This window comes from Spermophilus citellus (genome assembly GCF_964194105.1).
Source record: "Spermophilus citellus genome assembly, chromosome: 14".
In the NCBI taxonomy this organism is placed as follows: domain Eukaryota; kingdom Metazoa; phylum Chordata; class Mammalia; order Rodentia; family Sciuridae; genus Spermophilus; species Spermophilus citellus.
In genome coordinates, this window is record NC_138194.1 from 60,625,827 (window position 1) to 60,648,398 (window position 22,572).

The window sequence follows — 22,572 nt, forward strand, 5'->3', positions numbered from 1 at the left end:
TATAAGGACGTAGCCCCAAATGCCCTATTAATAATAATAATCCACGGTTTTACTAAAATGTTTTGTTTTTCTTACCTTTCCAACAGCTCTTCTGAGCAAAGGCAGCCAAAAATCGTCGAAGTTCAAAATTGACGAAGTACTTTCCAAGCACCGCACAAAACTGAATAATATCCAAGATGGTTCCCGTTTTGTCATCTCCCCGCGCCTCCCGCGAGGGCCAATAGCCTGCCGCGTAGCTGTGCGGCCGACGGGGCTGCAGCGCGATAGTCAATTAGGGACTACACTTCCGCGCTTCCTCCCTCGCTGCCCCGCCCATCGAGTTGGGTCACGGTAGTGCGCGTGCGCAAAGCCCCGCTCAACTTTCCTCCTCCTTCCAATGGCTGGTCTCTGATCTGGTGCCGCCTCGAAGGCGGGGCTGGGTCTCAGCGGCGACCAATGGCGCATTGGGTGAGGGTTGAGGGGTGGAAGGTGTCTGCTAGGCTCGTGCTGCAGGTTTTCTCCAACGCGTGTGCCTGGCGACCCGGTCGTCATGGAATCAGACTTGACCGAAGAGCTTGATGAGGAGGAGCAGCTGATGAGAAGGCATCGCAAAGAGAAGAAGGAGTTGCAAGGTGATGGGATAGGAAGTAGGAATTTAGAAGCCTGGGAAAGGCGCGGGTCAGATCGGCTTTGGGCAATCTGAAGGGATGACTGACCTGGATCCTCCCAGACTTACCCAAAGTAAGGAGTGGCCTTTTCTGTCCCTCATCCCCCGACCAGAGGCGCCTTAATCCCTCAGCCTTCAGAGGCTTTCTCTTCTGAACTCTGGTACCACTAATTTGTGCCTCCCAAGTGGCTAGTTCTGAGAATACCTCGGAGACAAAGTCTTGGACCAAATCTGATTCTCTCCCAACTCCACTCTGCCTCCCTTCCCCATTTTCTGCCCTGGTACCGATGCTTGACCTTAATGAGTGGTGTGTGTGTCTGTGTGTTTGTTTACTTTGCTGGGCCTTGCTCATGCTAGGTAAGGGTTCTTCTATTGAGCTCCATCTCTAGCCCCTATTGGATGCGTTTTTAATTGTCTCACCTCAGTTTAGAGGGCTCAGAAGGGATACTTAAATAGTTGACAACTTGCTTCACTTAATGTTTGTTTTTTCCCATTTTCCTCCTCCTGTCCCCCCAAATAAATTACACCAATTCAAGATTTTATTAAGACTGTTTTTTGTATTCTTATATGGTCTCAAGCTTCATCTGGGCTCTTCTCTGTAGCTGATATGTTATGACCTCTTGCTTCTGTAGTTACTTTTTTTTGTACCTATCTCCCCTTCCCATCTATTTGTTTACTGTTTCCCATTTTCTCTTATTTCTGACTTAATGATTTTGGTGCCTTTGTAGCCAAAATTCAGAGCATGAAGAATGCTGTTCCCAAGAATGACAAAAAAAGGAGGAAGCAACTCACTGAAGATGTTGCTAAGTTGGAAAAAGAAATGGAACAGAAACATAAAGAGGAACTGGAGCAATTGAGACTGACTTGCAAGGAGAATAAGGCATGTGAAATAATGTTTATCTCTGCTTACATCATTTGAAAACAACTGTTTATTATACAAAATCATGAAATTCGTATAGAAATGAAGTCACTCAGTAATACTCATGCATAATCTTTTATTAATATTTTTGAGGCCAGGGTAACATGTCAGTTAGTTTTTGTAAAGGAAATCAACAAGAAAGGTACATTTCTTTACCTATTTACTTACCCAGAAGATGAGCAGATTGATAAAGCTTCACCAAATGAAAGTTGCAAGATCAGACTTCTTGTCTCAGAATTTCCACAGTATAAGATTCTAACCTGGCCAAATTTCCCTGCATGTAATATGACACATACTTCTGCTGTCTAATCACAAGTTCTTATAAAAATCAAATGGAACAACAAATGTGAAATCTTTTTTAAATTATGAAAATGCTTTATGAACAAGTTGTAATAAATGAAATGTTACTGATGTTTTTTGGGTAAATGTAAACAGGCTAACTTCCATCATTTGAACTAATATTTATCATTGTAGCTAATTTATATGTGCCAAGCACTTTGTTTAACATATTACATGTGCTATTTTACTTAATCCTTGGTAATACTCTATGATATTATCGGTGAATCAAGTGTAGATAATACCACAATTCCTGTGGGAAAGATGGTTAGAGATTCAAGAACTTTGTTATGAAGTCACAACAGCTATAAAGTGCCAAGCAGAAGTCAAAATCAGAACCATCTTATTTTTTCTGAATACTGTCATAGCATGTATAGTATAGCAGTTTGTTGCAAGGGTTTTGCATACAAAGGATCATAGACTCTAGAACCTCACCATTTGTGGTGGTTAGGAAGTTCTTATGTTTATATAAAATCTTCTCTGCCACAATTAAATTTTCTTTGATTCATTTTTGATGTTGACAAGGGAAGCAATTTGTACTGATTTATAGTAGTTTTTATTAAACATAGTCTCAATTTCTTTTTTAATTTTATTTGCCTGTCTGCAGGATCCTGGGCTTCTTTGTCCTATAATTACTTTTATCTACAGAAAACAAGGCATGATTCTCCAGGTGTTTAATTGTGTTGTCATGATTGTGATATTCGTAATCGTCTTCACTATACTATTTTGATCACTTCTGTTAGCAAAATAATTTTGTTTCCTCTCTTAGGCCTTCATTATTGAGCTTTTCCCCCAGGTTTCCAAGGACAAAAAATGTTTGATGGTTAAGCTACATATTCTTTACCTGTTAAAATACAAATTCCCATTCTACTTTGATTTATTATCTTCTTCATTAAATTAAAAAGCTTTCTCTTTGAACCCTACCTAAATTCTTATATCATTGCTTTTTGGTTTTCAAATGCTTTTCTGTATCTTGCCTATTTTCAATATGGCTGTGACTTTGAGTAGAATCTTTTGAAAAATCCTTTTAAGATTCTTAATTTCAGTCAAGTTGGTAACCACTCTCTGAAATCTTTATCTGATTTTGATATTTTGATAAATTGGGAGATGTAGCCTCTTGAGATTTTTGTCTGCATGTCTTAGAGGCCTTGAGTTTTATGTATATGTCATACTAAGAGCTAGCTTAATGTGTAGATACTTAATACTAGTTATTCATCCTAACAGAGGAAATGAAGAATCTGATTTTCTTACCTCAGCAAATACATATGTAGCCATTTGAGTATTAAAATTAGTTATAATATCTAATGGTACTAAAAACATTTTCTGCCTATAATTATCAACTTGTAGATAGCAAAAGCTAGGAAAAGCTCATTTATTAGTAGTGTCAAAAATGAGTGCCATCAAGTTATGGTAATTAAGATGGAGAAGGGCCTCTGGCACATTTAAGGTTATGAAGGTAGTAATGAACTGAATGATCATAGGACATATATTCTATATGTACTGTCATCATTCAGAGAAGGGAAGAGTGCCGATGCTCAAATGAATTGGCAATTATAGAAAGTACAGTATTTAGATTAATGGAGTAGACATTCCAAGAAGGAAGGAAGGCATGTAGAATAACCATTGTCTTTGAAGAACAGTAAGGAGATTTCTTGGGATGATAATAAATTCTCTCATAAAAATAGAGAAAGGAGACAAACCATATTATCTAATTTGATGTCTAGTGCTGCTATTCAAATATGAAATATCAATTGGAAGTATATGTGATTTTCATTATAATTTAGTGACCTAATGCTTGAATAATTTTAAAGTATTTTTAATTGACTTGTTAATACTTTTTGTTTCCTTCAGATAGATTCTGTTGCTGTTAATATTTCAAACTTGGCACTTGAAAACCAGCCTCCTCGGATATCGAAAGCACAGAAGAGACGGGTATGAAAGCCATGTCACCAAATACATAAGTTAATGTTGCTGTTGCAGGCTTAGTACTATCTTAGATGTTGTATAAGAAAGGTATAGAAAAAAAAATATGAAGTAGTTCCTGTCAGGGTTTATTAAGGACTTGCTGTGTCTCAGATACTATGTCAAGCTGTTTATGTGAAAAATGCAGTCTCATTTAGGCCTCACAATAATCCTATGAAATAGAATTTTTTATCCCCTTTTTATAGAGAAAAATATAGGCCTAAAATAAGACTTGTAGATAGGAAAAGCTCATTTGTTATTAGGGTCAAGAATGAGTGCTTATCCAGTTCTGGCTAATTAAGATGGAAAAGGGCCTCTGCTACATTTAAGGTTATGAAGGTAGCAAGGAGCTGAGCAAGCACAGGATGTATATTTTATATGTCTGTCAACATTCAGAGAAGGGAAGAGTGCCAGTGCTCAGTGAATTGGCACTTATAGGAAATACAGTTTACACTTCTCTAGGAAGGTGATGGTGGGGAGGGGGAGTGCAAAGGAATTGTGTTTGTTTAACAAATGTATTATTCCAGGCTTAATTTAGAATCTGTAGAGTGTGTTTCTAGGTGATTGTGATGTATAACCCTGGTTCAAAAACTATGGTACTAAGTAATGAAGGAAGGATTTGAACCTAGAAGTTAAACAAGATATATAGGTATAAAAAATTTTCACAGAATTATGTGGATATTTTTGTAATGGTTAATTACAATAAAGATTCAGAGAAGGGAAAGTTTCATTATGTTAAGTGATGATTTAGAACTTGAAGAAAATACAAAAATTAAAAAAAAAACTAAAAATATTTAGTTAGGATATTTCAAATAGGAGAAATAGAATGCATAAGAACAAATGTGGGAATGAAATTTGTATTATAAAGAGCTAAAGAGAAACTTATTTATTTGAAGTAGTGAGTTAATGATCTTAATATTATGGGAATGAGATTGGATAGTTAAGGCTCTTTTACTTTGGGGGAAAAAAAGGTTTAAACCCAATTCTTTTATTTCCAAATATTATTTTACTAATACTTGATGTTTTCTAGGATTGAAATACATATTTTAAAGCTGGCTTTGCATTTTAGTAGTGTGTAATTTAGTTGAGCTTGGAGTTTAGTGTGTATGTCTGTGTGTTTGCAGTACTGGAGATCAAACCTAGGGCTTCATGCATGCTGGGAAAAGACTCTACAACTGAGCCACATGTCAAGCCCCACATGGGATTTTTATTTCATTTACTGTTGTTGCTTTACAAGAGTCTTAACTTCTTTAAACTTTAGTTTCATGTTTCTAAAATGAGGGGAAATAATACTTATTTCGTATGACTATTATGAATATTAAATAATATACTGCCAGAACCCTTAACACAATGCCTGGAGACCTAATGGTTCAACAAATCAAAGTGTTGTTCACTGTGTTAAGCACAGTATAGTATGTCTCTTTAAAAAATGAAATCTGAGAGCCCTTTGTTTGGAAGTTGATTAAGTTGTACATGGTCAAACATTTTTCATATTTGTATAGAATTTGATTGTAGAGCAAATATTTTGATTGTGAATTTTAAAGAATAATGAAATGTAGGGCTGGCATTGTGACTCAGTGGTAGAGCGTTTGCCTAGCACGCATGAAGTACTGGGTTCTATCCCCAGCACCACATTAAAAAAAAAAAAAAACCTAAATAAACAAAATAAAGGTATAAAAAGTATCATTTAAAAAAAAGAATAATGAAATGTAGATTTCATGCTCTCTTGGAGATCGTCTAATTCAGCTCTCTATTTGTAATAGGCTTTCTTTAAGTGATGGCTTCACAGTTGTCACCTAGTTTCTATAGATTAAGAACAAAAGATTAGAAATTTTGTGTGCTGGCAGCATAACTGTGTTTTAGGAATTACTTCTGATTACTAATTGATACATCCTACAATAGCCTACTTATTTCCAGAAAACATAAGGCTATAACTCTCCTTATTCATCCCTACCTGGACTCTTAGGCAACAAAACAAACTCCCTTACTTTTCTCAAAAATTTGTGTTGCTTTTCTCCTAATTAAAGTTAATATCTTTTTCAGCTATACTGTCATAAAATTTAGTAGCTTTTACAGTTAGTTGCTTAACAGTTGGCAGAAAAAATACCCATAATGTACAGTTTCTTAATACTTGGTTATGTTAATGGAATTTTAGAACAGAAAACCCTAAATGTTTATGATACTTATGGAAATGGAGTCCGAAATCAGGATGGACAATTGGTATTATATTATTTGGAACCTTTCTTTTAGCTGAAATACCAAGGAATAAAAACCACTTAATTAATGGTGTTTGTTTATGGAAAAGATACAATTTTGTATGAAACCACAGCAAAAATGTTTGAAGATTTATTGTATAAGAATACTGTAGAATATTGTGGAGCACATCATTTATTTTTAATCTGGAAAGACACGGGAATATTTTAGTACTTCAAAAAACTTGGATGCTTTTTGGCTTAGTGGAAAAAGCCCAAAGTAGAAGTTAGAATTGAATTCTAAAAATATTTATATGTTCCATGCTATTTTTATCTTATATATATTTTCATTTAATGTCATTGATGCCATTCTGTCTCCAGTATGATGTGTAAAAAAACCAATGTCTAATGCTGTTGGGAAACTACATTGCAAAGAAAAGAATGTAAAGGATTTCCCACCCAGTATACTGGAGAGAAAACCCAGTTACCTGGGAATACTGAAGGAAAACATGAGGGGGAAAAAGAAAATAAAATGATTGGTAGTTTAGAAACCTTTAGGGTTTTGTGTATAGAATAAAGTTCTACTCCTCCAGCAAAAAAAGTGCATGACATCATTAACTCAGCTTCCATCTGCTCCAACTCTTATTCTGATTCAGGTGCCTGAATAGATGGAGCTTTCTGTTCTTGGCCCCTGTTCTGCTCTAACTGTATGGCTTTGGAAATCCTTATGCATCTGTTTCCTTGGAAGAGGAAAATGGGGGTGGGGGTGGTTTAGATTAGATGATATCCAAGGTGCTTACTCTTCCTCTCCCCTCTGAAACTGTTAGCTTGTTATAAAGTAATAGTGCCATCTTGTGTTTTAAGATATTATGTCCTGTGATTCATATTTGTAGATAGGTAGTTCATGTTACTTCTGTCTTTGTTGAAGTTGGGAGGTAAATCCCAAACAGGCTTGTGTTTTGTTAGAGAGATATTACTGTTTTGATTCAGGGAACTTAGTAATCAGTTCAAGATCATCTAACATGGCACATAACAGGCAGATAGTACAAGTATTGTGGCAATGAGTTAATTGAAATTTGTTTCCCATTCACTTCTTTAGCCCCAAGAGGAGTTAGAGCTAGAAGTAGGGATGTCTTTACTTTTTCTACTCTTGGTTTACAAACTCCTTCACTGTGATTCACTACAAATGTTAAGATTTGTAGAATTTGATTTAACTATTTTTATTCTCTTAAATTGAAAACCAGTTTCCTCCCTGAGTGTACAAATAAAATAACTCATGGTAGAGAATTAGAAGCTAAAGAAAGTACATAGATACAAGCACACACACTAAAATACAATGTATTTTAATGCTACCATCCAGAAAAAAAGCACTACAGATATTTTGTATATATTCCTCTAGTTTTTTTATGCTTTATAAGCATAGACTTAATATATATTAACTATATCCCTATCTTTTTAGCCTCCATATCATCTCTGGACATTTTAATGTGGTACTCTAGCTTTGTGAACTGTTTTTACCTTTGAAACATAGTGCTGTCTGACTTGTGATCCTTACTAGTTTAGCTGTCAGGAATCGTTTCCTCCTCCAATCTTTCCATATCACTTGTGTCACAAATCTCTCATTGACCTCATCCCAACCCCATCCTTACATATGCTCTCATGGGAAGATCTCTTAAGGTGTTTGAATAAGTAAAGTAAATTGTGAGCATGTATTTAAAGCCTTTGTTTTAAATTTTATACAAGTATGCTGTGTTTATTAAAATGCATCAGAAAACAATCTGGAAAGATACATACCAAACCTCTAGAGAAAGTACTGGGATGACAATGGTATTTCAGGAGAACTTTGATCTATCTGTAGTATTTTAATTTTTTTGTAAATAGGAGTTTTTTAATTAGTTACTTTATTAATTATGTATATGTGTGTATACATATATAGATATCTGTAGACATGTATGTATATCTGTGATAGGTATCTATATATGTACATGTGTATAGATATCTATAGATCTTTACATATTTCTATATAAAGAGAGATGTATATATTTACATATATACATAAGTGTACACTTTTTTTAAGCTAGATAAAAAGAATGTCTGCCTGTACCCTTCTAAAGTTTTGAGCATATTTATGTCGCACTTGTGGAGTAATAAGTTAAGAAGCTTAAGTTAACCTGGGCTTGAATATGATGAAGTACTTTAAGGCCTAAGATGACTCAATCTTAAGACAGTACTTTAAAATCAGCAGGTAAAATTTTTAGAAACTTGGCATTAGTTTTTTTTTTTTTTTTTAATATTTATTTTTTAGGTGTAGATGGACACAACACAATGCCTTTATTTTTATGTGGTACTGAGGATCGAACCCAGGTCCCACCTGTGCTAGGGGAGCGCTCTACCGCTGAGCCACTATCCCAGCCCCGTATTAGTTTTTTAAATAGACTTCATAGGAAGGACTTTCTTTTGTCCCAGTAAAGAGCTAGATGATAGGGCCCACAGATCAAGTGAGTAAAATAGTTTGCACTTACAGGAGTTTATGGTGTAGAATATTCTACAAGTGACAGGATGGTCAATATGATAATGCTTGTGGGAGAAGGGAGAAAAATGGCAAAAAGTTTTGAGAATCATATATCTCTATCCCCTTAATAAGTGAGAATTAGTCCTGATTATTATGAATTAACTTTCCTATATTCTCATCTTAGGAAAAGAAAGCTGCATTGGAAAAGGAGCGGGAGGAAAGGATAGCTGAAGCTGAAATTGAGAACTTATCTGGAGCTAGACATGTAGAAAGTGAAAAACTTGCTCAGATATTGGCAGCCAGAGAGTTGGAAATTAAACAGATTCCATCTGATGGCCACTGTATGTATAGAGCCATTGAGGATCAACTGAAAGAACAGGACTGTGCTGTGACTGTGGCTGCCTTAAGAAGTCAAACTGCTGAATATATGCAAAGCCATGTGGAAGACTTTTTGCCATTTTTAACGAATCCTAATTCAGGAAATATGTATACTCCAGGTAATGTATTTTTCTTTATTATGTTTTATTAATGGTAATGGTTGTTTTTAAATAAAGCTCTTCCTAGTACTGAACATAAAAAGAACCCATACAGCCCTAATGAGGAGAAAACATCACCAAATTTAGGGAGAATTACTTTCTGTAATTTTAATAGATGCAATCACATCTTACTTTATTCAAATCTCTTACATACACAACCATTTTGTGTATTATATGAGATAAAAGTAGGAATAGGATTAATCATTATTATTGAAAATAATGTGTTCATATTTAATAGTTAAACATAGAGAGGTAAGCTTTGACCAGTGACTGGATGTACTGGCTTTTAGACCACAAGCTGAGAATGATCATGAAAACTATTTTTTTTTATTCTATACTGTGGGAAATTTGTTTTATTCTCAATGAACTATAATTAGGAAGATTACTATGTGAGAAAAATTTGATTTTGCTAGACAAAAAACATACTAGTTAATAACCTTTATTTTCTACAATATTTCTGATAATTAATATAAAGGATTTATAGTGAAGTTAAAAAAATACATATTCAAATGAAAGGGAGAGCAAGTAAATTATCTGAAAGGGTTTCAGGGAAGTAAAAATAGGGGATGGGGGCTGTGGCTCAGTGGTAGAGTGCTTGCCTAAAATGCATAAGGCTTTGGGTTTGATCCCTAGTACCTCAAAAAACAGAATAGAGGCAAGTTAATCTTTGAGAGAAGATCACAGATTATAAAGTAATCGATAGAAGCAAATCATGTGGCTAGGATAGTTGGAGAGTGGGAGGTTAAGGTGGACTTTCCTTTAATTGAGTTTGCCTTCCAGAGAGGAAAGTAGAGCATGATACAGAATGGATAAGAATGAACACTAACAGTTGATTAGGTCTCTTTTAGTAAGTATGGCCTACACATGACTATAAGCATATCAGATCCCATAGTTAACTAATTTCTTCATCTCTTGCTGTTTTAGGTCATTGCTATTTTCTAAATAACCAGGATTTCTTTGACATCCAAAACGTATTTTGCTTTATATTTTGATGTGTGTAGAAATAACATGACAAAGTGTCCTATACTTTATTTTTGACATGATTACTGAGTTATTTATACTGAAACTCCCTAATTCTGACTATAGTAGGACATTTGAGAGGAGGTAAAAATTCACTATGATGATCAGGGAAAAAGACAAAAAAAAAGAGTTCATTATCTATACTCAGTTAATATTCTTTGAAGCCCACTGTATGCCAGGCAGGATGCAAGGTGCTGTTCTGAGCACTGAGGGTTTAACAGTGATTGAAAAAAACACATGGAACATGTTTTTTTTTTAGATGCCTGTAGTCTCTTTCCCTCTCTGGGCAGAAAGGATGTTTGTACTCCACTTAAACATGCTGTATAAAAAAGTGTCTGAATAAAACATGCCCATGGTAAATTCAGATTAGGTCTTTTACTTCTCCTCCCAGGGCTGATCCAAAAATCCCTTTCCTTGGGTAAAACTGATATGGATGTAAAATAATTTAAGTGCTTCTGAAATACGAGGTAGAGATACTATTTGATGCTATCTCCAGAAAAGGAGTTTAACTCACTTGCACTTTCCTGGGGTTAAGCATAATTATAGATAGGCTACATGTTTTAGTCTTTCATGGTATTCTTTTGTGTGCAGATTTGGGCTTCAAAACACATGTCAAGGTAGTGAATATAGTGGCAGTTTTGAGAATTATTGCATTAGATGAAGAGAGAAAAGTAGGTTTCTTATGTTGGTCTCTGGGCCTCAAGTTGAGGGAGAAAAGCAGAAACTCATTGTTTTGCTCTTGGATAGAATGATGGTGGAAAAGTGAGATGAATTAAATCTGGATCTGGGAAGTAGATTAAATTTTGGAGGGAGGTGGTAGGGAAGGGAGATGTTCATGACTTAGGCATTTTCATCAGGAGTTGTGGGAGCTGTAAAAAAGAACCCTTGTAATATGAGGTGTGAAAATTATTAAGTGCAATATTCTGATCTGTTCTCTGTAGAAGAGTTTGAAAAGTACTGTGATGATATTGTAAACACAGCTGCATGGGGAGGCCAACTTGAGGTAAGTTTGGAATTATTTATAGTGATTGTGCATTGTTAATTTATTTCTGAATCCCTTTTATAATTTTAGGATATTTTTTTACCTGATCCCAATTTCTCTTTGAAAATTTATTTTCTTTGTATATTTGCCATTTCTTGACTGACCAAGAAATAGGGAGTTAACATTCTTTTGCTTTTGATTAAAGTATCTACCTTAAGTAAGAGAAGCACTATTTCATTTTAAGAGCTCAGTGTTAGATCTCTGTGTTGGAGAAGCTGGTGGAATGGTGTTTTTATTTGTGATGCTGCTAGTGCCAATATATTTGATATTGTGGACTTATAAAAAATGGCTCAGCTGATGAACATCACTATTAGAACAATAACTTCTTAACATTAAATATAGAAAATGATTTTTATGTAAAATTACAAGTCAACGCTTTCCAAAACACATCTATTAAAATTGTGTTTTGAATTCCTAATTGGTAGTTAACTTACTTGAAAGCACTAGATGATGCATTAAAATTGATGTATAAGAAAACAATATGTTCAGTCACTTATAAAGATCTATTAAGAATTCTTTTTGTCACTACTTCTTAACTCTTACTGTTAACTTTGTTTCATTATAACAAAATAAAACACCTGAGTAGACCCAGTGGTGATGGGCAATCTGGGATATCAGAAAGAAGCTAAGAAGTCTAGCCTTGGGTTGAAGTTCTAACTTCTCCCTTCCATTTCTCTGTTATGTGACCTAGGGTTGTCAGTTAACTTCTTTAGCTTGTTTCTTAATTATCAAATATGCCTAATGATTCCTGTGTGTACTCCATCAAGCATTTGTGAACATTAAATAAAGAAGTACCTGCATAAAAGTTCATAATCTAAAATGCCAGATGGATGAAACTAGAAGTATTATTAATCACATTGTATAATGGTGATTAGTCGTCTTGAGTAGTCTATGGCTCTACATATTCACTTCAGGAACTGAGTTTTTCAAAGATGTGAAAGGAATGTTTCTCAGATCTTTTTCTTAGCAGTGCTATACTTGTACCTCTCCACCAGAGGGAACCATGCCCATTAGTTTTGTATGTCTCTCTGCTGGGTCTCAGAATCTCAGGAAATTTTTATAGTAGTATTGTGACTAGTATTAGGAATAAAAATGCTTGAACTTTCTTATAATGTCATTCATTACTGTGAGTATTGGAGGTTTATTCAACTGTTTAAGTTGAGAAAAACTTTAAAAAACATCCATTGAAGGACATTTACTCATGAATTATCTGTGGATTTATTTTAAATAGAAATTTTATTATTTCTGAAGAGTTAGAAGGGATATTAAAATTTCTAAACTTGCTTTGTGTCCTTCATTCCATATTAGTTTTTAAAAACCTATTTTAGACATAGGAAATATGTGCTTCAAATGAGTGTTTTACAAAATAGAGCATGGGATTTATTTGCCACTGTGTAGCATAGAATTCTTTCCATATTCTTGAGTTAATTTTTTACATTTTTTTCAAAACTTATACAAGGGCTGTGTTCTTCATGTAATGTTCTTATAAAGTGGCAAATGACAGGGTACTGTGATCAAAGATTGGCGATAATTGATTTATTTAGGAACTTTCTCTCTAGACTCAGACTTCTTCATTTCAGCACTGGTCATTTAGTTTCCTAATGTTTGACTTTGACAAGTCTTTTAATTTTTCTCTGCCTGGGATTCTGGCTCTTTTAAAATAACACTAGTAATTGGGTGTGGTGGTACATGCCTGTAATCCCAACAGCCACTCAGGAGGCTGAGGCAGGAGGATTGTAGGTTCAAAGTCGGACTTACCAACTTATTGAGACCCTGTCTCAAAATAAAAAGTAAAAAGAGCTGTGTATGTGGTTCAGTGGATAAACACCCCTGGGTTCAACCCCCTGGTTAAAAAACAAACATCAATAACAACAACACTAGTACCTATCCCATCAAGTCATTTTGAAGATTGAATGAATTAATACACATAAAGTGTTTAAGTGCTTAGAGTGTTTAGTCATATAGTAAGTCTACAAAGTGTTAGCATTAATTTCATTAGTAATGTATTCATCAGGCCTTACACTCTTGATTTTACATTGTACATTGTGGAATTACTTAAAGTTGTCTATTTGTTCATCAGCTAGAAATTCCTTGACAGAGCAGTACAATTTATATACATATCTCATTCTAACTTGCCTTGAAAATTATAGAACAGTGGTTCTCAACACAGGTTTTCCATTGGAACCATCTGAAAAGTTTTTAAAAAATAAACTTCCTGTGTTGTCCCCCCACTACCCAGTTGTTATTGTTTTGATCTGGTGTTTAAACATTGGTATGCAAGAACTCTTTGTTATAGAAATGTTCATGTGTATTAAAAAATAGAGAGTAGTATATTAAACTCAGTTTACCCATCATACCACCTTACTAACTTTGACATTGATGGTTTTACAAAAGGTTTTACAAAACTGTTATGTAGCCAGAGTTAAAGGAATCCCTGCTTTTGATTTAATAAGTATTATATTTATTTGTTAAGTCAACAAATATTTATTTGTCCACTACTGGTTAGGAACAGAGCACATGCTTGTTCTGACTGCTTGCCCTGTTCATATGCATGTACTTTAGTAGTCTATGGTTGGGATAAGATTGACATTTTTATTTTCCTTACTAATACATTTTTTCTCCCCATAGCTAAGAGCTCTGTCTCACATTTTACAAACACCAATAGAGATAATACAAGCAGATTCTCCTGCTATTGTAGTTGGCGAAGAATATTCCAAACAACCATTAATACTTGTGTAAGTACCTAGAAAGTTTTACTGTTTTATATTTTTAAAATGAAGACAAAAAAATTATAAACAGATTTTAGGTTATATATGTTGATTAATCAACACTGTCTTTAGCTGAATTAATTCTGCTTATCTTAGATTAAAGGCAAGTGTTGTCCATATATATGATTTAGGTAATTGTTTAAACCTCAAGAGATTTATTTTGGTCATGAGTTAAGAGCAGTTATTCCTAAAGGCTACAAAATTTTAAGACTAGTTTATAAAGTTCCAACACGTGAAAAAGCTGAAATATATTACTGTTGCCTGTTTATTCCTTAGAGATTTTTTTCCTTCATATTGTAAGAGTATTTTGGATTGAGAAATCTCTGAAGTACAACCTGGAGGATTTATTCTTGTCTTAATGTTTATTAGCTGAACTTGCTAAGGTAGTCATTACTGGTTGTGTTTAGGTAAGAATTTAAGCTTTTTGAACGTTTAGCATCTCAGCCTTTCCATTTTCCCTCGTGTGATTGAACCACTTGCAGACAGTACTTGTCAAATACTGACAATACTTGTCAAATAGTGTTGAACTCAACTAATATGTTCATGTAGTCTATTGAATGATACCTCTGTGGACTGTCAGTTTTATGTACTTAATAAGCATTTATATGTAATAAATTAATCAAAACTACTCATTTTTTTTTCATTTTAGATATATGAGACATGCATATGGATTAGGAGAACATTATAATTCTGTTGCACGGTTGGTGAACACAGCTACTGAAAATTGCAGCTAGTTTACAAAACGTTACACAGTTATGTTTTAGTACAGTGTGCCGATCTGAGTATTGCTACCAAGTGCTAAATTGTTCTAAATGCTACTGAAAACACAACTACCTTAAATCAATTTTAAAGATAAGCTTACTACCAGGCTTTTTAGAAATATGTCAGAGATAAACTTTAACCAGTATCCTCTTAGTGGTATTTTGAAACTTAATTGATGTGGAGAATATTACTTATAGACCAAGGTCATACCCTGTTTACTGATACATTTTTATCATTTTTATTTATATAGCATCCTGGATATTTTGTTCTGTTTAAGGATACATTTTTAAATGTTTAAAAATTTCATCCCACTACTAAAATTTTCGAAAGAAAATTTCAGTGTAATTTTTCTAGAAGTGAAATGACTCATTCTCTGTCATTATAATAAAGTGATATTGTGATGGCAAATTTAATCAATGCTTATAAAATGAACTTGACTTCAGTAACCCTAGTGTTGATGGGATTAGCGGGGTGAATTTTTTATGTAGCCTGTCAGTGCAGCTAGGAAGCTTGCTTTAATAATTAAGAATTTCTAAATATTTATTCAGTTATTAAGTTTAAAGAAATGAGACAAAGTCAAAGGTAAATAGATATTCACTGTCAAATTTAAACCTCTAAAGATTAGAGATTTGCCTTTTATTTGTGTATAACTTTAACAAGACATGACAGAGCATTGTCTAATTCATTTATTACTCTTTGCTGTTCTTGAACTTCAGACTGGAGTTAGTGTCATCTCTTGATTCTCTTCTTAACTGCCTATTTTTATATTTTCTAGTGTGGTTTCTGTTCACTACTCAGCTGTTTTGCTTTCCCTGCATCCTTTTCCACTAACTGACATTTTGTGGCCTCTCATTCTTTTCCTTCTGCAAGTTGAGAATTTTGCAGTGCAAAAGGTGCCAAGGCCACATTTACTTCACGTTCTTTCTCTTTTCCAGTTTGTCTTACAAGATCTGTCCCCTTCTGCTCATTCTCTAGGATTAGATAAAAGCCCTTGACACTATTTTGTTATTAATGCCACTTTCTTCAACTCAATTATTTTGAGAATTCTTATGTTGTATAAAGGGTTGAGTTGAAAGCCACTGTTTGGGCACCAAGAATTTCATAGTAAAATAAGTTTGCAGTAGTTTTCTGTGTGAATTATTAATTTTAAATTTCAGATCAGTCACAATAGTGTTCTTTCTAAGAGATAATACCCACATATACAAATGTATCTGATAATTTATTATGTAAGGAAATATTATGAAAACGAGATCTATTTGGTTTGATCTGTTTTTCCCAAGTTAGAAATATAAGATATAAGGGGGTAAGATTTAGCATCAAGTTTATAACATTTAAATTTTTTTTCATTCACAAAGTATTTATTGATTGTTTATCATGTGCCAGGTAAATGACAGTGTATGAGAAAATCAAACAAGTATCTGGGAACTTATAATGTTATTATAACATTGGAATTTTTGCTCCATTATAATTTTTATGAGGAAATATTGTGTTTATAATATTAAAAATGGCTTCAGACTAGGCTTGGTGGCACATGCCTGTAATCCCAGCAGCTTGGGAGGCAGAGGCAGGGGGATTGCATGTTCAAGGCCAGCCACAGCAACTTAGTGAGACCTTGTCTCAAAATAAAAAAAAATAAAAAGAGGACTGGGGATGTGGCTCAGTGGTTAAGTGCCCCTGGGCTCAATCTCCAATATCAAAGAAAAAAAGGCTTCAGTCACACCTGGCCAGCAGTTAACACTGTAGGAAGTTGGTCAGGACTGTGGTCAACTAGAGCAAGTAAGTACATTTTGCCTCCAAGCAATATATTCTGAAGGCTACCTGTTTTGTTACCTTTAATCTGAATTTTTTGGGGCATCTGAAATTTATAAAAGAAGGAAACCAAGAATATTAAATGCTTTGGGTGTATTTTGAAGTAAATCTGTTACTTTAAAATATCAGCATTAAGAAATAATAAAATTTTATGAAACCTAGTTATTATAAATTCCACCATCATCAAAAGTATTCTAAAAATAACTCATTGGTGTTTTTCTTTTTTAAACAAGAAGAGTTAAAATATTCTTAATTATATAGTTTTCTTTCTTTCTTTCTTTCTTTCTTTTTTTTTTTTTTTTTTTTTTAAGGTACTAGGGCCTAGAGTTGCTAAAGCAAGTGTTCTACTATTGAGCTGCATCCCCAGTTTATCTTATTTTCTGCTAAACTTTTTAATTTTTTAAAAAAATTTAAAGGGTCAGTACAGTTATGAACAAGATTTGTATGGTTAGCTGTTTTTTATAAAATTACAGATAAATATTTGTATAACTGAAAAAAAAAGCTCTTCCCCACCCCACCCCCAAATGGCAGATATTAGTTTAAAAACAGCATATGATACTGGGATATGGCTCAGTGGTGGAGGGCTTGCTCAGCATGTGCAGGGCTCTGGGTTCAATCCTTAGCACTACAGAGGGGGGGAAAAAGCAGCATATATTAATTTGGTTTGCTGTATGATGATGGTCTAATGGAAATTACATAAGCTTTCATTTGTCCTAATTTGGAAAATTATATGTCATTTCTGGAATATGTCTTTAGCCAAGAATTTTATCCACTTAAATATGTTTACAGCTTGTATAAAGCAAAAAAAAAAAAAAAAAAAAAAAGTATGTGTGTAACTATTGTGAGCAATGTAGTTTTGCTCATATTATCTGATGTTTGCCAAAAGAATAAAAGATGAATGAATTAAATCAATATTTGTTTGTTCACATTGTCATTCTTCAATATTTTTAAAATTCAGAAACAGAAAACACATTTTGCTTTAGAATTTTGTTCAGCCTTTGTTTTGTCTTCAGATATAACATAACTAAGAACAATGCAATCACAGATTCTTGCATTTAAGGAAGTTGCAATAAATATATGAATACAGCATTATGCCCAGGGTGGAGGGAGATAATACAGTAATCTCCATGGCACTTAGAAACTAGGTAGGAGCTTAGAACTTTTTAGAATAATGAAGAAGATTTATTTAGGATGAATGAATTCTAAGATTCACAAGTGTCAAAAAAGAAGATTCAGGCATGGTGGCATAGACTGTAATCCCAGCAGCTGGTGAGGTTGAGGCAGAATTTCAAGTTCAAAGCCAGCATCAGCAATTTAGTGAGATCCTGTCTCAAAAAGTAAGAAGAGCAGGGGATGTTCCTCACTGGTAGAGTACCCTTGGGTTCAACCCCCAGCACCTCCATATTCTAAAGAATAAACTTTATTGGTGTGGAAAAATGGAAGCATTAAGAAGCTTGTGCACATTGGTGTTGGCAATACATTGTTAATACAATTCCTGGTACAAGTTGTCATGAACTAGTTGGGGAAGCAGGTTAATTGTTTTCTGAGACCTTAATTAGTGATTTTACACTTTTTAAAACATTTATTAAACAAATGTGAATGACTTTTTTTCCCTGTTTCTCATTTTTTTTCCTTTTTTTCCCCTTTCTATTCTCTCTTAGTTTAAGTCTAATTTAAATAGTTGTTATTCATCTCATCTTTAAACTCATGGTTTTTTGTGAGGGGTAAGGAGGGTACTGGGGATTGAACCCAGGAGCTCTCTACTACTGAACTATGTCCTCATTCTTTTTTTTTTTAATACTGGGTCTCCCTAAATTACCCAGGCTGGCTTTGAATTTGAGATCCTTCTGCTGCAACCTCCAGAAGTAGCTTAGAGACACACAACACCATGCCCAGCTTTTTTTAAATACAAGTTCTAGGAAGTATCACTGTGACGCTTTGGGAACCCGTCTTGTTCTCTCATACTTTGTGGGCCTTGTTCAAATGGTAGTTCATACCATTCAGAATTGAATGTTTCAATCTATCTGCTTTACCTAGCTTAGTTGTCTTCCTGGTCTCAGCTTAAAAAGGATCCTCTGAAGCACACATTCCCTCATGCCTTCCACCTGAGGTAGGTTAGGTATGACAGTCTAATGCATACTTCTTCCTAGTACCTATGTACTTATAATTAGTTACTTTTATTGAACATTTGTTCTGTTTTTTTACCCCTAGTCTTTTAAATGCTCATAAACAAGAACTTGTTGACCAATGTCAAAATATTTAGTACATTGCCTAACCTACATTAGGTGCTTAATAAATGTTTATTGATAGTCTTGGGATATTAGGTAGAGAAGAAAGTTTATGATTGAGGAGTTGCTGCTAGGCTGGGAATAGAGAGATGGAAATGACAGAATTGTGCTTCCTCACTAAAGGTCTGCTTTCTAATTTACTTGGATGAATTCTTTAGTTCTTTTGGTCAGTTAAAGGGAGAAAGGGAACCCAAGAGTATTTTCTATTCTAATATAGGTGGAGTATCCCCAGTTTGAAAATCCAAAATTTGAAGTGTCCCCCAAATTCAAAACTTTTGAGTACCAATAAAAATCTACATTATTAACTTTGTTTTATATGCAAAATTATTAAATATATTCTATAAAATGACATTCATGCTATATAAAATCAACAATCTTGTGTTTATACTTGAGTCCCATTCCCAAGATATCTCACAATTAAGCAAATATTCCAAAATCTGAAAGAACATGAAATCCAAAATGCTTCCTATCCCAAGCATTTCATATAAGGAAGTCTCAACCTATAGCATTCTACCATTGGTTTATTTTTGTGCATCACTTAGGACAATATCTGATTTTAGTGAATCTACAAAATATGAGTATCAACCAAAATAAGTATACAGATTTTTAAAAAGTTAAAAGCCTTAAGAGACTGACCATAATGCTTATAGTTGTCTTATTTTAGAATACTCAGGATGACTAATGTAACTTACTGAAATAAATCACTACCTTTCTATAAGGTGCTGAATTAAACAATTCTCTGAATAACAATGACTTATTCTGTTTCTTGCAGTTTCTTTTTTGTCACCCTTCTTTAAAATTTCACTCAATACAGTATAAACACGTGGATTAATAAGAATCTAATGCCTGATGAGTTTGATAAACAAAAAATATAACCGCATTTTAAAAAGTAGGTTGCTGTTTTGGAATCTGCCATTTGTCATTCCCACCCCATGGCCCCTGCTTGAAATTGTAAAGGCTTTGTACAATTAGATCAGCTTCTCAACAGTGGCACTGTTGATGTTTTGAGTTGGATGAGTTTTTGTAATAGGGGTTTTCCTGTGTGTTATAAAATGTTCAGTAGCATCCCTGGCCTCTAGTCACTGTCACTGGCACCTTTTTCTGGTTTTAAGAACAAAAATTGTTTCCTTGGGGACAAAATTGCCTCCAGTCGAGAACCACTTATTGGATCATATGTTATTGTTAATGATGTTGCAAAGTTCTAAGGAAATTAATTTAGAACAAACTTTGGGCACATTAGTTATTCATCTGCATTTCATGACTTTGACAACTACCTAATGATGGATTTTAGATGAATCATTGAAAAGTTCAGTAGGCTTTAACTTTTTTTTTTTTTTTTTTCCCTTTTCCATATCATCCTCCAGTGATTATTTGGCTTCTGAGATTACTGGTAGTAGCATTCAGGACAGACTATGTTATGCTGTGGTTAACAACTTAAAAATCTTGGGGTCTTATACTAACAAAGAAATATTTCTTGTTTGCTACAGTTTGCAAGTTGGCTGGGCTGTACTCCATGTTTCTACACTCGAGTGCCCAAACTATTGGCATTATCACCCTCAAACTTCTTTAGAAGAGAACATTCTGGAAGGTCTCACTTCAGCAAACAAATCTGGCTTAGAAGAAACACATCTCATTTCCATTCATTTGTAGCAGTCAATCACATGGCCTTGCACAAATAGGAAAAGGCCCAGAAGAGCAATCCTTCCGTGTGATCTGAAGTGAGGGAGCTGGAATATTTGATGAACATTATTAAGCATTGTCACATGTGCTGGAAATAGTGGCATTTGGGATCAGACTTGCATCTACATCTTGACCTTGGTGTTTACTAACAAATCTTTCAGAGTTCTAGTTGGCTTGTTATAAAATAGGAATAATATTTCCCTAGTAAAAGAACTGTAATGATAAATAGGGAAGTTTAGGTAATCCATCTAACATTTTAGTATTTTCTCTATGTGATGTTTGTGAGAATAATGTTTATTATTTGGGTGTTTTTATTTTATTTTTTGGCCTAAATGCCACTAGGAGGGAGGCAGAACCATAATAGGACATTAATCTCTTTTGGAAAATTGAAACTGTCAAGGTGGTTCATAAAGCAGCGCCTTGAGATGCTAGAAAGAGGTGGGGCTTCATTGTGGCCATTGGTAGTCAGCACAAAGGAATTTTCAGTAGCTAGTCTGATATGAGACCAAGGAAGTACCAAGGAGTAACTGATAAAATATGGCAAACATACTTATGGCATATTTTGTTTGGCTTGTGTAGTGATTAAAAAGGAAAAAAATATTAGTAGGTAGCATTTAAGAACAGGGGATTTCACTCAAAAGTCCATATTTCTAGCTTCTCAAAAAAATTAAAAAATATTTTCTCATAGCAACACTCAGCAGGAGCTGAGTACTTGTGGTCTGCTTTGGATGGGACGTGTGTTGTTTCTGTTTATCCACAATCATCTCCTCGTGGTCTGCAAACATATTTCTTGTCTTAAGTAAAAAATGCCCAGTTCCCCAGTCATAATCTTGACATTGTCTTATACAGTCTCCCCTATGTTCCCTGTTTTGGTTTATTCCTTGATAATTAGACTTTGTATGTGTTTAGCTATCTTATTGGTCTTGGTTTTATCTCAGTGTTCAATTTTCTAATCTATTCATTGCTACTTTTTATTTTGATTGGCTTCTTCTAGTTTCTATGTGTTTAGTATTTGGTACATATTTCTAAAAAACATAGTGTGCATTTTTCAAGTAGAATCTTGAGAATTTCCTGTAGACAAGGTAATTAAATGCTGGTCTGTAAGGTAGTCTCAGTGGCAAAACAAAAAAATTTAGTATATGATGGTTAGTTTTCATGAGGCATATTTCAGTTTAAATTTACTCATAGGTTATGTTCTTTTAGCAGAGGGATTTAAAATGTTCCTTCTTTTATGAAATTATGCTGGTAGTAATTGGGAGTGTAGTTTTTGAAATGACCTTACTTGGCAAAATTAAAAGTTGATAACTGTATTTTCCATGAATCATTTCCTACTTTTAAAGTCTGAACCACTAATAGATTTCTAATCTCATAGCCAACATAAGGATTCTTTATGTAACATTTCTGACAGATGCTCACCTACATGCCATTTGAACCCCTTTAACAAGAGTGCAATTGGATATCTAAGGAATAAGTCAAAGCAGCAATGGATAAAGAAGGGGATAGTGACACAAAGGCGGAAGGTCTTTGGTGTAGTGGGCATGTTAGCACATTGTTTTGCCAGAGGTAGTGCTTACCCACTCTAAGAGTGGAGATCTTGATTTAATTGTATATGTGAGATTATACAAGAAAAAGCATAACTACCTCTTATTGAGCACTTTGTACCAGCCAGTGTGCTTTAGTATGTGGGCTTATGTGCTCTTCACAGAAAGCAGGGGTTGGCATTTTCAACTCTATTTTATAGATAAGGAAATGAGACTTAAAGAGATTGAGAATTACTAACTTGAGCCACATAGCTAGTCAGGGTAAGGCTAACCCTAGAAGTCAGGCCTTTGAGATTCCGAAGTCTTAATAATCAAACATTCTGTTTCCATATTAAAAAAAAAAAAAGTATATCAAGAGAAACCAAATTCTCTTCTTTATAACAGGACAGAGAATTTCTACATCAGTTTTCAAGTACATGAAGCATCTGCTTATTTGAAAACTTTTGCCCCAAGTCTCAGACCACACTTTAATCACAAAATAAGCTTGCCAAAACAAATCAAGTAAATACATTGGTCTCCACCATAACCCATATTTATTAACTCCTGTTCTTCATGAAGT

At 34.2% G+C, this 22,572-nt stretch overlaps 2 protein-coding genes across 3 annotated transcripts in view; one reads left to right on the plus strand and one right to left on the minus strand.

Annotated features, from left to right (window-relative positions):
* The window catches only part of PIP4P2 (phosphatidylinositol-4,5-bisphosphate 4-phosphatase 2), a 76,311-nt gene extending 76,078 nt beyond the window's left edge, over nt 1-233 (minus strand). Inside the window, exon 1 of the mRNA XM_081265706.1 lies at nt 76-233. The gene's annotated coding sequence lies outside the window, so the exon portion shown is untranslated. The remainder of the gene's footprint in view (nt 1-75) is intronic.
* Nucleotides 234-410: 177 nt separating this feature from the next.
* Nucleotides 411-17,050, plus strand: OTUD6B (OTU deubiquitinase 6B). 2 transcript variants are annotated; one of them, XM_081265806.1, is made up of 7 exons: nt 411-611; nt 1,375-1,530; nt 3,757-3,833; nt 8,752-9,064; nt 11,065-11,126; nt 13,794-13,900; nt 14,583-17,050. In XM_081265806.1, exons 1-7 carry the CDS (start codon nt 530-532, stop codon nt 14,665-14,667), a joined length of 882 nt encoding a protein of 293 aa, XP_081121932.1. In that variant the 5' UTR covers nt 411-529; the 3' UTR covers nt 14,668-17,050. The 2 variants fall into 2 exon arrangements, with proteins under 2 accessions (XP_081121932.1, XP_081121933.1); XM_081265807.1 differs by having other exon boundaries at nt 582-720.
* Nucleotides 17,051-22,572: the final 5,522 nt, after the last annotated feature.